Source organism: Watersipora subatra, chromosome 9, assembly GCF_963576615.1.
Source record: "Watersipora subatra chromosome 9, tzWatSuba1.1, whole genome shotgun sequence".
Taxonomy (NCBI): Eukaryota; Metazoa; Bryozoa; class Gymnolaemata; order Cheilostomatida; family Watersiporidae; genus Watersipora; species Watersipora subatra.
Window position 1 is genome coordinate 41,877,816 of NC_088716.1, and position 18,551 is coordinate 41,896,366.

At 36.2% G+C, this 18,551-nt stretch overlaps 1 protein-coding gene across 1 annotated transcript in view; it reads right to left on the bottom strand.

Moving 5' to 3' along the window:
- Positions 1 to 193: 193 nt before the first annotated feature.
- The window catches only part of LOC137403674 (WD repeat-containing protein 3-like), a 33,703-nt gene continuing 15,345 nt past the window's right edge, over positions 194 to 18,551 (bottom strand). Inside the window, exons 12-18 of the mRNA XM_068089673.1 lie at positions 17,987 to 18,144; positions 16,937 to 17,237; positions 14,310 to 14,432; positions 9,675 to 9,769; positions 7,198 to 7,326; positions 2,405 to 2,498; positions 194 to 607 (exon numbers count right to left, since the gene is read on the bottom strand). Coding sequence (XP_067945774.1) covers positions 455 to 607; positions 2,405 to 2,498; positions 7,198 to 7,326; positions 9,675 to 9,769; positions 14,310 to 14,432; positions 16,937 to 17,237; positions 17,987 to 18,144 — 1,053 coding nt within the window. The 3' untranslated portion in view covers positions 194 to 454. The remainder of the gene's footprint in view (positions 608 to 2,404; positions 2,499 to 7,197; positions 7,327 to 9,674; positions 9,770 to 14,309; positions 14,433 to 16,936; positions 17,238 to 17,986; positions 18,145 to 18,551) is intronic.

Sequence of the window (18,551 nt, forward strand, 5' to 3'; positions counted from 1 at the left end):
CCATGTAAACAAACCAACCCTATGGCGTGATTACGTTCTTGGATTTAAATCGGAGAGTATAACTCCCAATAATCCGAATATAAAATGAAAAGACAACTGCGAGGTTCAGAAAGTTATGCAATACGAGTATCTTCGTAGAGGCTAACAAGGTTTGTACAGGTATATTAAAGATTGCAAGAACGTTGGCTGAACATTTAATAGATGTATTATTTAATAGATAACTGTCTCAGTGATGATATTCCTAACAAACATAGGGCAAGATGTAAACAATTCCTAGATTACAAAAAGGCGCTCCATGTAGATGAAAAGTGATAAAATGACAGAAAGGTGTCAGTTTTTACTTGAAAAATGGGGCATGAGCATACTAAACTGAAATACACCACAATTTAGATCGCATGACTATTTTATTATACAATATATTTGAAGAAAACTCTGCAAAACAGTGATAAAAACATTAGCGTATTTCCGGTCCTTTATGTTTGTTTTTTCGACGCTTTTCTTTTTTCCTGAACATATCTGTAGCATCCGTGAAAAGCTGCTGTGACTGACTATTCTCTAGTTTGAGCTGAAGCAGCTGCAGAGCAAATAAGTTGAATCCAATCCGGTCCTGCACATAAAAACTTTAATTATAACAAGAATCGTGTCTGATGTATACTAAAGCTGTATAATGAAGCTGCAGCTAATCTAGAGGTCATCATCACTTCAATAAATAGATAAATATTTCTAATTATGCTTACATTGAGCCGGCTTGGAAAAACTATTTGTAAAAGAGAAAATCGTAGCAAGTGACTACTACGTGAAAAATTCTCTTTTACTTCCTGCAATGAATAGTTTGAGCAATCTCTCCACTACTAGTATCAATATATTGAATAGTCTCCACTACTGCTAGTATCAATATATTGAATAGTCTCTACTACTAGTATCAATATATTGAATAGTCTCTACTACTAGTATCAATATATCGAATAGTCTCTACTACTACTAGTATCAATATATCGAATAGTCTCTACTACTACTAGTATCAATATATCGAATAGTCTCTACTACTACTAGTATCAATATATCGAATAGTCTCTACTACTACTAGTATCAATATATTGAATAGTCTCTACTACTACTACCAATATATTGAATAGTCTCTACTACTGCTAGTATCAATATATTGAATAGTCTCTACTACTACTAGTATCAATATATCGAATAGTCTCTACTACTACTAGTATCAATATATTGAATAGTCTCTACTACTATTAGTATCAATATATCGAATAGTCTCTACTACTACTAGTATCAATATATCGAATAGTCTCTACTACTACTAGTATCAATATATTGAATAGTCTCTACTACTACTACCAATATATTGAATAGTCTCTACTACTGCTAGTATCAATATATTGAATAGTCTCTACTACTACTAGTATCAATATATCGAATAGTCTCTACTACTACTAGTATCAATATATTGAATAGTCTCTACTACTATTAGTATCAATATATCGAATAGTCTCTACTACTACTAGTATCAATATATCGAATAGTCTCTACTACTACTAGTATCAATATATTGAATAGTCTCTACTACTACTACCAATATATTGAATAGTCTCTACTACTGCTAGTATCAATATATTGAATAGTCTCTACTACTACTAGTATCAATATATCGAATAGTCTCTACTACTACTAGTATCAATATATTGAATAGTCTCTACTACTATTAGTATCAATATATCGAATAGTCTCTACTACTACTAGTATCAATATATTGAATAGTCTCTACTACTGCTAGTATCAATATATTGAATAGTCTCTACTAGTATCAATATATCGAATAGTCTCTACTACTACTAGTATCAATATATCGAATAGTCTCTACTACTACTAGTATCAATATATTGAATAGTCTCTACTACGGCTAGTATCAATATATTGAATAGTCTCTACTAGTATCAATATATTGAATAGTCTCCACTACTACTAGTATCAATATATCGAATAGTCTCTACTACTACTAGTATCAATATATTGAATAGTCTCTACTACTGCTAGTATCAATATATTGAATAGTCTCTACTACTAGTATCAATATATTGAATAGTCTCTACTACTGCTAGTATCAATATATTGAATAGTCTCTACTACTGCTAGTATCAATATATTGAATAGTCTCTACTACTGCTAGTATCAATATATTGAATAGTCTCTACTACTACTAGTAGTATCAATATATGTAGTCTTTCTTTTTCTAGTTAAATGCATTCAATAGTCCTGCCTATTTAACTTCAATTAATTTACACACCAAAGCCCCTTTGACAAAATTGCTCATTATCATCACATGTGAACTTTGAAAGATCCCAGGAATGAGTGGTGAAAGCAAAAGCGATGAAAGGTCTCTGCCTACCTTATATTCTTGGGCAATAGATGTACTCGAGTCTTTCAATCTGTCAACTGTTGAGAGAAGCATTTCATTAGATGTTATCTGGTTATGATGAATCCTGAAACATGGCAGAATTCATATCAACTTCCTCAAAGATCATCTAAGCACAAATATTGAGAAAAGAAAAAACATCAGCGCAAACACAACTACAGAAATTAGCAGCAATTAGTAATTTGTTACTTAACAAGTTGTATGAATATGCACGTACAAATTAATAACACAGTATAGGGATCAACAAGTAGCTAGCGTAAAATGGAGCCTGGTATCTAGTACGATTTGTTGCCTTGATAATACGTAATGCATCGCATCTATGTAAATCACTTGTCTACTGATGTATCTATCTATAACATTAGACATCTGATAAATAACATTTATATAAATACATAACACTTGTCATTTCATCAATATTTCATGTTTGTCATGGAATCATATAACACTTGTCTTCTGATAAGCACACATATCATATTTCTCATTAAATGTATGAGAGTAGATTTTAGTACTAAAATCATTTCCCGGACTAGAAATGATGAATGTACAGGATACCCTGGTTACGAAAGCAATTAATTCCGAAGGAAGTTTCGTAAGCAAAATTTTTCGTATTTTTTAATACAATCTACCGATTTTATCATAAAAATGATCCACAAAACTCAGATACAACATTTGTATTAATTATAAATACATAAAATGGTTAAAACCTGTAACAAATACATGTTTGAATTATAATGCTACATAATAACTCATCAAAAAGAGAAAAAACCATACACAGTAGATGCTCTAGAACGTATACCTCCTATAACATAAATTCCAGATAGCATAAAAAATGTATGCAAAGGTTTTGCTTCGTACTATGTAAAAAATTCCGTATAACGTAAAGTGTCAAGTAGGAGCAACTTCTCAATTTTAATTTGAATGGTAACATATCTCGCCGCACTTATGAGAAAAAAACGACGTACCTACAGCATTATATCTATTATACACAACTTTCAGGATATTTAGTTCGATGTAATAGATCGTCAGATGTGTCGACAAAACGGTGAACATGTAGCTGCGCAATCGTTAATAAATACTTTAAGGCGATCATTTGTTGAGGTGTTACAGCGTCGGTCTACCAATCTGAATTTCATGAGTTGGGAGTATTGCTGAAAGTTATCTTTTAAAAAAAAAAAAAAGACCTAGCGATCGGAGCACGGGCTAGCCGGGTCACGCAAGATTTTCGCCACGCATATACAAAATAAAAACAACAGGGTAGACACACTTTTCGCGGTCTTCCGCACGAATATTCAAAAATACTAACAGATGTCAATTCTATCGGCTAAACACAACCTACTAATAGATGAGCAACCTATTAATGTATCCGAATACCTCATATAAAATAAGCCAACCATGTTACATAATGGTTAATACCCACTTTTTCTCTGGAAATATGCCTGCCCGCGGTTTTTGGCCAAGAATAACCAGAGTTCATTATACACCAAAATGTTTCTCACGGGATCCGGAGGTAGCCCGTTATTGGCATTATCGGGTGGGTCCATTGCTCCCGTACCAAAACATAAACTATTTTTAAGCCAATCAAATTCAACTGCGGTCAAAACAGAGTTTGCGGTAAATTCAAGCGGACGAGCATTTGGGTATTGTATGGTTGTTGAACTGTGTTGTGATTGGCTTATGTTGTAGCCTTCATTTGGAGCCGGGTCTTTATATGGACACCCGAACTTAATTTACAGTACGGACTACCTCCGGAACCCGTGAGAAACATTTTGGTGTATAATGAACTCTGGTTATTCTTGGCCAAAAACCGCGGGCAGGCATATTTCCAGAGAAAAAGTGGGTATTAACCATTATGTAATATGGTTGGCTTATTTTATATGAGATATTCGGATACATTAATAGGTTGCTCATCCATTAGTAGGTTGTGTTTGGCCGATAGAATTGACATATGTTCGTATTTTTGAATACTCGTGCGGAAGACCGCGAAAAGTGTGTCTACCCTGTTGTTTTTGTTTTTTATGTGCATGGCGAAAATCTTGCGTGACCCGGCTAGCCCGTGGATCGGAGGGTCCCTTTCTTGCTTCTCATGAGGCTCTAGGGACTAAACATCATCCAGATCCAGATCCAGATCCTAACCTTGACCCCTGGACACAAATAAACGACGAACAAATAGACTTCGCTCTTTTTATAGTAAAATATATTTTTGTTTTGCTTTATTGTAGGCGCATAAAATATTAGTTATTAGTTTTACTTTCCAGAATAGACTGTGCTTTCTAAAAAAATGAACAAATCGTTGTAAATGGACACCAAATATGTGCAATCCCATAACTCAATGTAAAATTGTTGCAATCATAGTCTATAAAACCAGCGAAATTGATCAGAAAAAGGAGACAAGTTGTTGATGCAAACTAATAACATTACAGTTAAGATAAAGGCAAAAAGCTTAAAAAGTGAAGTCTAGTTTTTTTCTTTCTATTGGTCAAATGGGTGAGTTTGGAAAGATATTGGAACAGATTAGGCAATTTATATGTATTTTACTGTTCGTATAACGTAAAATCTTCATAACATAAACGTTTCTGGAATGGATTATTTACGTTGTAAGAGCGTCTACTGTAATGAAAAAAACTACGAACAGTTTTTGCTTGTTTACCTTTGGCGTTGGCCACCTAGACAAGGCTAAGAAAAAACCACGAGAAGTTAGAGGATTGTGGTCTGAAGCGGGGGGGGGGGGGGGGTGTTGTCTTGGTTTTGCTCAGAATAAATGTTTTCAAAAGCATATGTAGAAAAATTTATTTACATCAGCATGAACTGGTATTATACGCAAAACTTGAACTGCTACAAATTAAAGTTGTCGTCCCCTGTACATGATACTTCCAAATTATACAACGAATAAAAATAGAACACTTGTCATTTACTGACTTTTGCTAGCAAAACAAAAAACTGAGTGAGACGCGTCCTAAGTCATACCCACGGGAAGCAAACAGACCAAGGGACGACACAAATGGACCAAAGTACAAAATGCCTTTGGCCTTGTGTATCTAGAAATATTTTTGGTATATCGAAACAGAATTTCTACCCAAAAGTTGTTTCATAACTTGAAAATTTGATATGTAGAGGCTTCTATAAATAGAGGTTTCACTGCATAACACTTGCAATCTAACCCACCAATAACACATTTCATGTGATCCAAGTATCTAACACTCGTTATCTAATCAATGGCTAACACTTTAACAGATATGCGCACAAACACTCATTATCTGATCTAGGTATATAACCATTGTTATCTGCTTTATGTGTAACACTTGTTATCTGATACAAGTATATAACAATTGGTATCTGTTCTATGTATACCACTTGTTATCTGATCCAAGTATATAACCACTGTTATCTGTTCTATGTATACCACTTGTTATCTGATCCAACTATATACCCATTGGTATCTGCACTATGTACAAGATTTGTTATCTGATCCAAGTATATAACCATTGTTATCTGTTCTATGTATAACACTGGTTATCTGATCAACGGTTACCACTTTTCACTGACTGCAACAATGATTTAACTAAAAATTGTTTGTCCTAGAGCAGGGGTCGGCAACCTTTTCCACTCAAAGAGCCATTTGGACCCGTTTTCCACAGGAAAGAACGCAGTGGGAGCCACAAACCCCCTTTCATATTTCAAATTAAAAAACATATAAATACCACATGTAACTTTTTTGTTTAGCTTTTAATGTTTTTATACAATGTTTACATCATAAAACGTAAAGTTGTGGCATGTATAATGATTTAATTGCTGAGAAAACAAAATTACACTTTTACAAAGAACAATAAAATAATTTCGGTGGTTTTATTGGCGCATAAATTGTTATGAAGTGTACTACCTATATTAGTGTTGTTGATGTTTGTCAGTAGTGTTGTTGACGATATTGCAGACCTAAGTAGCTGGCCAGCCTTACTAAATTCTAATTGTTTAATTAATCCAGTTCGTTGACATAATATCAGGAGGTATCTCGTAGCGATCTGACTTTCCGCGCAAACCCGCTAGTACGTTTTTCGGTACTTTTATGTTACAGTCACGTAACGATCATGTGATAAGGTACTAATAATACAACATAATGTAAATAACGACGCTTAACAAGCGACAATGTTTGATTTATCACCATACTCACCATTTTTAAAATTATATTACAAAATTGAGTGATAAAACTTCTGTATTGTTATGAATTACTTGGCATATGGTGATAAAAGGAGAAAATTCCAAAGTCAGAGGGAGCCGCGGTGAGGGGATGAAAGAGCCGCATGCGGCTCGAGACCGCAGGTTGCCGACCCCTGTCCTAGAGGAACTGAATCTATATATATCAAAATCAAAGTTTGTCTGTCATTTGAAAAGTTTAAAAACCTTTAGTTGTTTTATTTTTCTCTGAATTTATTTGCACTGCTCAAAACACTTTTCTCATGATATAAAGTTTGAAAATTAGAATAGTAACCGTTGTTATATGTTAAATAAAAATAAACTTTCTGTGTAAAACTTTTTATTACCTGGGCAACGCCAGGTATTCCTCTTGTGTTAAATATAGTCACACTTACTGAAAACTAGCCTATGAGGCCGTGAGTACTTCACCAATGAACCATGAAGCAAACTGCATGCAGTCAATAAACTCTAAAGTATCAATAACAAATAATAGATACTCTAACATGGCAGTACAGTGCTGACCAAGACAGCATGTCTCATTTTTAGACGGGACAGAATTTAAGAAATAATAAGCATACCTCATGAGAAAGAGGAGACATTTAGAAACCAGTTCTACAGATTTTTTCTGCCTCACTAAAACATCTAGAATCTTGAGTAGGTCGACAGCAAAGGTGAAGGGCATCACAAGAAGAGATTCCTCAAGCTCACTAGCAAAACAATTGAATACAATTCGAGCTTACCCAGTACTGGAAAGACATGAAAGAACATGGCTGAAATGACAATTGTTAAGTTTTTCATGACGGTTAGAAGACTATCAGAGTCCTAATAAGCTCTCCTAGTGAGTATGGAATGTATGCTGAGCATATTCTTTGTTAATAAATCACACTCTGTTATTGCGTGTCTGTTTATTAACAGGTAAGTCTGGAACGGACATGAAAATTAACAGACAAATCTGGAACAGACATGAGCATTAAAGGTTGACTTGCAACAAAATTCACATTACAGTTATTTGATATCAACAAATTCACCATGTCTTACTCTGCTGTGTTGTAGGTGCAAAATATGTGGATATGTGATTACAAGCTCTTAAAAGCTCAAAAACGAACAGTTAATCGCAGACATCACAAAAACGCCGTAGTTTGGAATCTCTTTATTTGGCTGACCTACTCCAACAGTTTGGTTATTGTTTTGACACTTAATGTTATTACGTGAAATTAAAGGCCAATCAAAGGCTCGATATAAAATGTCTCGTAGCACTAGTTTATGACAAATACTTCGGGTCCTACCGGAAAGCCCATATAAAATATAAATGCTCACTACTTCACAGTATCGTTTCAGCCTGGTCTAATCATCTAGTCGTAATCTGATCAAGTGACCCATACTTTCTGCCAAATGGGGCGAACAGTTTCTGCAACAATTTTCGACTATCGCAGGTGACGAACAGGCTTCTCATGTTCATCAGAGGATGATATGCACTTCTTCGAGCAAAGGTTAAAAAATTAAACGAATTTTTACGGTAGGTTTTGAGATATCAGTGCTCAAAGTGACAGCATTACAATGATGATGAAATAGACGCATAAGGACAATAGACATGGTTTGATTGCATGCGTGAAGAATATTTGTGAAAATATTTCGACGAATGAGGTTGCATGAAAGTGTAAACAGAAGCCATCTTGTTCAACTACGTCCCATTTGAGCCACTTTGGAAATAGTTTCCAGTCTATGGCATTTTCGTGATGGCTGTGATTAACATTTCCAAATATTTTGCACCTTTCAACACAGCAGAGCAAGACATGGTGAATCTGTTGATATCAAATAACTGCAATGTGAATTTGGTTGCAAGACAACCTTTAAAAGCTAAAAACGAACAGTTAATCGCAGCCATCACGAAAACGCCGTTGTCTGGAATCCATTTCCAAAGCGGCTCAAACGGGATGTAGTTGAACAAGATGGCTTCTGTTTACACTTTCATGCAACCTTATTCATCGAAATATTTTCACAAATATACTTCAGGCATTCAATAAAACCATGTCTATTGTCCTTATGCATTTATTTAATGATAATTGTAAAGCTGTCATTTGACTACTGATATCTCAAAGCCTACCGTAAAGATTCGTTTAATTTTTTAACTTAAGCTCGAAGAAGTGCATATCATCCTCTGATGAACATGAGAAACCTGTTGGTCACCTGCGATAGTCGAAAATTGCTGCAGGAACTGTTCGCGCGATTTGGCAGAACGTATGGGTCACATGATCAGATTATGACTAGATGATTAGACCAGGCTGAAATGATACTGTAAAGTAGCGAGCATTTATATTTGATACGGGCTTTCCGGTAGAACCAGAAGTATTTGTCATAAAATAATGCTGCGAGACGTTTTATATCGAGCCTTTTAATTCATGTGACAACATCACGTGTCAAAACAATAACCAAACCGTTGGAGTACGTCAGCCAAATAAAGAGATTTTAAACTATGGCGTTTTTGTGATGGGTGCGATTAACTGTTCGTTTTTGAGCTTGTAAAAGCTTGTAATCACATTTCCACATATTTGGCATCTACAACACAGCAGAGTAAGACATGGTGAACCTTTCGATACCAAATAACTGTAATTTGAATTTTGTTGCAAGTAAACCTTTAACCAACATGAACATTAACAGGCAAGTCTGGATGAAATCAAACCAAAGACTATGCGTTTAGTCCAATGAAAACGCACAACTTCTTGGTCCCGATTTCATCGAGACTTACACACATATGTTCCATTCCTTCTATGAGGTCACAAAAAGTATATGGCTTCAAAAGTCAGTCTGGTTCCTGGGAATTGTCCTCTCAAACACCCACCTGCAGGCTATCTGATTGACGATGAAAGAAATCCTGGGCATCACCAGACTTACCGCTAATCATGTACACAAACTCTATGCTGGGAGAACTAAAGACTGTTGCTGCCAGTCAAACAAGTTTCTAAACCTAACAACCACAGTGTGAAAGCAAATAAAATTTCGATTTGGCATCGTCAGATCAGGAGAGAAGTATGTTGTACCCTATAGTTACACACACCTTGGCTTCACTTTCTTTAGAACCTCCAACACGTATTCTACAGGAGATCTGACATTACAGGCCCTCAGGAGGGGATGGAGGTCTTCCTCCCCTTGCTAAATATAAAAGGTCAACTATATAAAATCTGTAGGGTTGATATGATGATAATAATAGTAGTATGTGCAACTAAAGTATTTATATTAAAACCTCTACTCACCGACTACCTAAACATACCATAGAAAATTTGAGCAAATGTCTCAACATACAGAGTACATTTCTCAACATACATTTCAGCACAATATGTTTAAAATTTCTCGAAGCATCGAATTTTTGTAAGCAAATGTGAAAGACAGACGACTTTCGGGAATAGATACATTTTTTAAGGGAGAATTTCTTGCAAAAGTGCTCCACAAGACATAATGTACACGCAAGCCTATTGGTGAAATTCTATAACCCTGGCTTTGAAGTTAATGCGGGACGTATAAATACATCACAGACTTTTTGGTATTTTAAATAATCTGCATAAACTTGCGTTATTATTGTCTGCCATGTTGGATAATCAAAACAACGCAGCATGGCCGCTAGATGAGGAAAATGTTTAAGAATAGCAGCCAACAGAAGTGCTTTTGTCTCACGTTCGTGCAAGTCGTCGTTTCGTCTACACGTTCGTACAAGTCTGTGTTTGCCAAAAAAATGACTGCATTATGTCACAGTTTGTAGCTTGCATCACAAGTGTCTTTGTCTACTAGACTGGGTTTTTGTTCTAACATAAAATCATTGCTGAAAACGAAATATTATGATTATCTATATGTATAATTCTCAAAGTGTGTGTTCGTCATCGTATATGTACAGCTATAGCTATTAAAATCTTTTATTAAAAAATCCGTAAAGCAGAAGATTTGATCTCGGAATCTCCCCTCCACTAGCCTGGCTGACTTACTAACTAAGCCACACAAGCTTGATAGATTTGCTAGGCGATATATGTCGCTGTGTGGGAGCAAATACGTTACGCTTTGGGAAGCTTAGAAGCCGTAGCTCTTATTAGTAAGCTTACTCAAACTATCCATTGACAATGTACCAGGCTACTAGCAAGTGACAGGCAGCTTTCATAACCTCTCATTGTTTATAAGCTGATTTTTAATACACGGGCAAGGCCGAATAGCACAGTTAATATTGATATAAAGTTTAAAATGTCAATTGACTTGTAGAATAAAATAGCAATAGAAGCACTTTTTACTGGTTATTATTTTACTAATTTTGTTTTTGCATATATATTAAGCTTTACGTGTAAAGTTTTACATAGTTTCATGTAATGTATTTGTTTTAATGATACACATAATTACTTTAAGTATTTATCATTGTTCTGGCCTCCAACTTGTGACAATTTTGACATACGAAGCAAATGTAGGACCAAATTAACTTTGAATGTAGAAGTTTGACTATTGTTAGCTTTGATTTACAAACTTTTATGTTGACTTTTATTTTATAAATTGTTTTATCTTCAGTAACTAGTACACCTCAGTAACTAGTACACCTCAGTAACTAGTACACCTCAGTAACTAGTACAGCTCAGTAACTAGTACACCTCAGTAACTAGTACAGCTCAGTAACTAGTACACCTCAGTAACTAGTACAGCTCAGTAACTAGTACACCTCAGTAACTAGTACACCTCAGTAACTAGTACAGCTCAGTAACTAGTACAGCTCAGTAACTAGTACACCTCAGTAACTAGTACAGCTCAGTAACTAGTACACCTCAGTAACTAGTACAGCTCAGTAACTAGTACACCTCAGTAACTAGTACACCTCAGTAACTAGTACACCTCAGTAACTAGTACACCTCAGTAACTAGTACAGCTCAGTAACTAGTACAGTTCAGTAACTAGTACAGCTCAGTAACTAGTACACCTCAGTAACTAGTACAGCTCAGTAACTAGTACAGTTCCGTAACTAGTACAGTTCAGTAACTAGTACAGCTCAGTAACTACTACAGCTCAGTAACTAGTACAGCTCAGTAACCAGTACAGCTCAGTAACTAGTACAGCTCAGTAACTAATACAGCTCAGTAACCAGTACAGCTCAGTAACTTGTACAGCTCAGTAATTAGTACAGCTCAGTAACTAGTACAGCTCAGTAACTTGTACAGCTCAGTAACTACTACAGCTCAGTAACTAGTACAGCTCAGTGACTACTACAGCTCAGTAACTAGTACAGCTCAGTAACTAGTACAGCTCAGTAACTAGTACAGCTCAGTAACTAGTACAGCTCAGTAACTAGTACAGCTCAGTAACTTGTACAGCTCAGTAACTACTACAGCTCAGTAACTAGTACAGCTCAGTGACTACTACAGCTCAGTAACTAGTACAGCTCAGTAACTAGTACAGCTCAGTAACTAGTACAGTTCAGTAACTTGTACAGCTCAGTAACCAGTACAGCTCAGTAACTAGTACAGCTCAGTAACTAATAGAGAATTTAGTAACCAACAGCTGTGAGCTAATAATATCATATGATCAGATGATCACTGGCTATGAGGGCTAAGATAATAAAAGAACACAAAGACAGATTTGCTGAACAATTTCATCATCTCAAATCGGCTACTACAAAAACAGCCAATCACAAGTTGCTATGCACCTGATAATTGGCAGCTATCAATCTATGTTTGATTGAAGCAATTGTTGCCAATAATCTACCAATAGAACTTCTCATACAATACACGATGACTACTCATTTCCCTTTGTGAGATTTATCATAAGACCACTTCTACTTGAAATATCTGAACTCACTAGTAACAGGCTTATAAAAACTATGTCTTGATTCTTGACGTTTGATATTGAATTCTAATGTCCCTCATCAATGGTCTGTTTCATATCTCCAAAACCATCAGAATAGATGGGCAAAAAAACTGAACTGTAAGCCTCAGTTGTTCTGTCATTTACAGGTTAAGTGCAACTGAAAATTTCGCATGTCTTTCTTTGGTTTTGTACAATCATACGAAATTAGCGGAATGCTCGGCGTTGCATGAGTATTAAAAATCAGCTTATAAACAATGATAGGTAATGTAGTTGCCTGCCACTTGCCAAGTGGCAGGCAACTACATCACCGGTCACTACTCAACTACTCAACAACGTTCTCTGGCGACTACTCAATATAGCAATCGGCAATGTGCCACTGGCTAATTTCAGTAAGCTAGGGTTGCAACACTTATTAATAAGAGCCGTGAAAGCAAGCTCGAGTGCCGTTGTGCCATAAAATAATGCTATGCATATTTTCAGCCACAGAGCGACATATATCGCCCAATGAATCCAGCAATCTCGTGTAGAAAATATTGGTAAGATATTTGCCTGGCGAACAGGAGGTTCCGAGATCAAATCCAGCATGATACGGTTATTTCATTCTTAATTTTTAATAGCTATAGCTGGACAAACCGAGCTACACACAAACTGAGATTTATATAGATGATCAGATATAAGCTTTGTTGACTTTGAAAGATTGTAACAATGCCATAGCGTTACTTAAAAAGGATCAGTGTATTCGCTATAAATACACTCTCAAAGGTTGACTTGCAACAAAATTCACATCACAGTTATTTGGTATCAAAAGATTCACCATGTCTTACTCTGCTGTTTTGTAGATTCAAAATACGTGGAAATGTGATTACAAGCTCTTAAAAGCTCAAAAACGATCAGTTGATCGCCGCCATCATGAAACTGCCTTAGATTAGAATCCCTTTTCAAAATGGCTCAAATGGGACGTAATTGAACAAGATGGCTTCTGTTTACACTTTCATGCAACCTCATTCGTTGAAACATTTTCACAAATATACTTCACGTATTCAATAAAACCATGTCTATTGTCCTTACGCGTCTGTTTTATCATCGTTGTAATGCTGTCACTTTGAGCACTGATATCTCAAACCCTACCGTAAAAATTCGTTTAACTTTTTAACCTTAGCTCGAAGGAGTGCATATCATTCTCTGATAAATATGACGAGCCTGTTGGTAACCTGTGATAGTCGAAAAATGTTGCAAAAATTATTCAGGCAGGAAGTATGGGTCACATGATCAGATTACGACTAGACGATTAGACCAAGCCGAAACAAAACTGTTAAGTAGTGAGCATCTATATGTGATACGGGCTCTTCGGTAAAACCCGAAGTGTTTGTCATAAACTAGTGCTACGAGACGTTTTATATTGAGCCTTTTATTGGCCTTTCAATTCACGTGAGAACATCACGTGTCAAAACAATAACCAAATGGTTTGACTACGTCAGAGAAATAAATTGATTCCAATCTATGACGGTTTCGTGATGGTGGCGATTAACTGTTCGTTTTTGAGCTTTTAAGAGCTTGTAATCACATTTCCACATATTTTGAATCTACAACACAGCAGAGTAAGACATGGTGAATCTTTTGATACCAAATAACTGTAATGTGAGTTTTGTTGCAAGTCAACCTTTAGGGAATTCAGCTCAGTAGCTGATCACGTAGACCAGGATTTGGTTTCCTCGAAAACAAAAAAAATCAGTAACTGCCAGAACACATACATGCAAATTATTTAAAAATTATTTTAGGAGTAGACTATGACTAATTAAAATGAAGTTGTTCGTCCTACAATATTGCATCGGTAATAAGACTAGCCTAATATCTCCGAACTCACAATAACTTTATCTTTCTCGCTTCTCCACAATTCCACTGCATCCATAATTCGTTCTGTGCTTTTCACGGACTCAACTGTCTTCTTGCCAGCAAAGCCAATCTCCTCACTTGTTTCCCCTGGCAACTACAAATAATTGTGAGAACCTCATACCTGCGATGAGATCAATCACACATTTTAGCAATAGATTAGACTTTTGGCACTTTAATTATCTACACCTGAAGCTATGGAAACAGTCTCAGAATTTTCTTCCTATCAGAAATAGTGCATAAAAAATCTAGCCAGCTTCTTTAGGTCATTCAATATGAAATTTGATTGCCTATTTCGCCTACACATTACTATGTGATTTGAACAGAAACCTTTTTGATAACTGATGCAAGTAGTCAACAACAAAACAGATGAACTTGGTAGAATGTCGTATGATGATAAGAACACATGCTACTTCTACTAACAAAACCCTGTTATCCCCAAACCCAAAGGAAAAATTGAAGTTTCCCAGATCCCAGGACATATATTTGTGTTCTAGTCAATAGACTAGACCGGAAGCACTGTCAGCATTACTATAAAAAGGTACTGCAGAAAAAGGCAAATCTGGCAGTCCGCCTTCTGCCTGGTCAGCAAAACCAAGTTAACTAAATACTTGATTTTGTAATTCGTTTTCATGAAAATGACCTGTATGTTTAATGTACTGTACTGTACAGTTTAATGCAAAAGTTCCTTCGGCATTTAGCACTGCAAAATGCGTACTAGCAATCTGTGCAGTACCTACATTGTGCAGCAACCATTACCGCTCCTACATCAATACTGCTTACTTCACGTTAGAAAATAGATGTACTACATGTATACTGTGTACTGTGCAGTAATAAAAGTATGCAATGCAATTATACTGTGTACTGCATGGCTGTGACATTTTACTATTGCAACTACATAGATATCAAAGAAAAAATTATTGCAACTGTAATGCACTTTACAGCTGAGCATCAGTGAATACTTATCAATGAGCAGTAATAATTTTTTTCGTAATGGTCATAACCCTGCTTTTGCAAACCTGTATTGTTGCGTAACTAAATCCACTGTAATAGTGAGAGTACAACCTGGATTGTTGCATAACTAAATCCACTGTAATAGCCAGGGTAAAACCACGGGCTAGCCGGGTCACGCACTCAAGGATTTTCGCCACGCTCATACAAAACAAAAACAACAGGGTAGACACACTTTTCGCGGTCTTCCGCACGAATATCCAAAAATACTAACAGATGTCAATTCTATCGGCCAAACACAACCTACTAATGGATGAGCAACCTATTAATGTATCCGAATACTTCATATAAAATAAGCCAACCAGCTTACATAAAGGTTAATACCCACTTTATCTCTGGAAATAAGCCTGCCCGCGGTTTTTGGCCAATATTAACCAGGGTTCATCATACACAAAAATGTCTACTACGGGTTCCGGAGGGACCCCGTTCTGTTTATTAAGTTCGGGCGTCCATATAAACACCCTGTCCCGAATAGAAGCCACAATGTAAGCTAATCACAACAGCATACAATACCTACGCGCTAGTTGTAGTAGTGGAGTGGTAGTTCATTTACGTGCTCATGATTTATTCAACGCGTGAATTTGGTTGGCTTAAAAATAGTTTAAGTTTTGGTACGGGGACAATGGACCCACCCGATAATGTTAAATAACGGACTACCTCCGGAACCCGTAAGAGACATTTTGGTGTATGATGAACCCTGGTTAATCTTGGCCAAAAACCGCGGGCAGGCATATTTCCAGAGATAAAGTGGGTATTAACCTTTATGTAACCTGGTTGGCTTATTTTATATGAGGTATTCGGATACATTAATAGGTTGCTCATCCATTAGTAGGTTGTGTTTGGCCGATAGAATTGACATCTATTAGTATTTTTGAATATTCGTGTGGAAGATCGCGAAAAGTGTGTCTACCCTGTTGTTTTTGTTTTGTATGAGCGTGGCGAAAATCCTTGAGTGCGTGACCCGGCTAGCCCGTGGGTACAACCTGTATTGTTGCGTAACTAAATCCACTGTAATAGTGAGGGTACAACCTGGATTGTTGCCTAAATAAATCCACTGTAATAGTGAGGGTACAACCCATATTGTTGCATAACTAAATCCACTGTAATAGTGAGGGTACAACCTGTATTGTTGCGTAACTAAATCCACTGTAATAGTGAGGGTACAACCTGGATTGTTGCATAACTAAATCCACTGCAATAGTGAGGATACAACCTGTATTGTTGCATAACTAAATCCACTGTAATAGTGAAGGTACAACCTGTATTGTTGCATAACTAAATCCACTGTAATAGTGAGGGTACAACCTGTATTGTTGCATAACTAAATCCACTGTAATAGTGAAGGTACAACCCATATTGTTGCATAACTAAATCCACTGTAATAGTGAAGGTACAACCTGTATTGTTGCGTAATTAAATCCACTGTAATAGTGAAGGTACAACCTGGATTGTTGCATAACTAAATCCAATGTAATAGTGAGGGTACAACCTGGATTGTTGCATATAACTAAATCCACTGTAATAGTGAGGGTACAACCTGGATTGTTGCGTAACTAAAGCCACTGTAATAGTGAGGGTACAACCACTTACCACCGGATTTTCCTCCTTTTCCATCTCCATGTTAAATTCTTTTTCTCGTTCCAATTCCCTTTCCTCCTCAAGCACCAGTATTTCTTCACACTTTTCCCATAGCCTTATGCTCTTGTCATGCGATGAGCTGGCTAGACTCATTCCACTCGGGCTACTGGCCAGTGCCAAGACTTCTCCGTGGTGCCGTGGGCTAAGAGTTGTTATGTGATTAAAAGTATCAGCATCCCATTGTTTTATAGCTCCATCTTTCCCGCACGAGAAAAATAGATGCGTTTTCGGAAGGAAAGTTATTCCCATTACGCTGAAAGTATATTATTTTATAGTTGCCACACAACAGCATAACATAGAAAAAGCTTCTCGAGCAATAAAGTAAATAGAAAAGAAGTGAAAACTCAACAGGTCAAAGTTAAATCTCCCCACTTGAAAAGAAGTTATTGATGAAATCTGTAAATTTTTCATTTTTAAGTTTGTATAGTGGATGTAGATTTATTTGGAAAAGTTAAAATTCATGCTTTTTGTTGTTCTTAACAGCTCCTAGTACAATCTACTAGCATGCAGAGTTGGTATAGCAAATACTAAAAGATCACCTAGCTAAGAATTCATGGTCTAAAGAGTGAGAAAAACTGGCTTTTCTATTTGATTTAACAACAAAGGATTTGTATAGGAATTTTTAGCATTTGATATTTATATATTGATATATTTGTATATATGCACATGTCTGCGCATATGTATGCCTCTATGTACATAAGTACATATATATGTGTGTGCATAAGTAATCAATTGCAAGTTTTAATCAAATCATCTGGAACTGGAAGGGTTAAAGATCATATATTATAATGAAAGATTTTAGTCAAATCCAGAAGTACAACTCTTCAAGGTTTGAGATGAATCAAACTCAAACTACGATTTAACTAACTCTTGAGGAACCTTCTTGCAGACTTTTTTTACTTCTTGGTTCAGCAAGACACAATAAATCACTTTAATTTCCCACTGATATAACGATGATCTCAAATATTCACATTGATTGATGGTTTTGTGTCGCACTCTCACCTGTTGTCATGAGCGAATATGCTTTTATGACAATCCCCAAAGTCCATTCCCCAAATCTTGATATTTTTGTCCGCAGAACCTGAGACCAGCAAGGTGCCATCTGTTGAGATGTCTATGCAGAGCGCGGGCAGACTGTGGCCGTACAGTGACAGGAAAAACTACAAGCATATTTCTACCAAGGTTCATCATCACACCAAAGTATTACATGAAAACATTAGCTAGTTCTATCCTCTGAATTATCAGATCAAAGAGGTGTGGGCAAACATTCCGCAGAGTTTGTGGAAATAACGACGTAAGATAGAAGAACGAATAAGAAAAACAGTGCACCCTCAGGTTACGATGTCCTTGTTACATGTTTTTTTCGCCTTACGATGAAGAACACGATTTTTTCGTCTATGCCATAAGACATTTTTTTGCCACATGACATCAACAAAAAACTTTCTCGAAATTCAAATTTGGCAGTCAGTGTGCTGAATACGTCGAAACAACAAAAATGCCAATATGATATCGCCGAAATTTCTCCCAGAACGCCTGAAAGAAATGCAATGCTTGGTCTCTCCGTTCA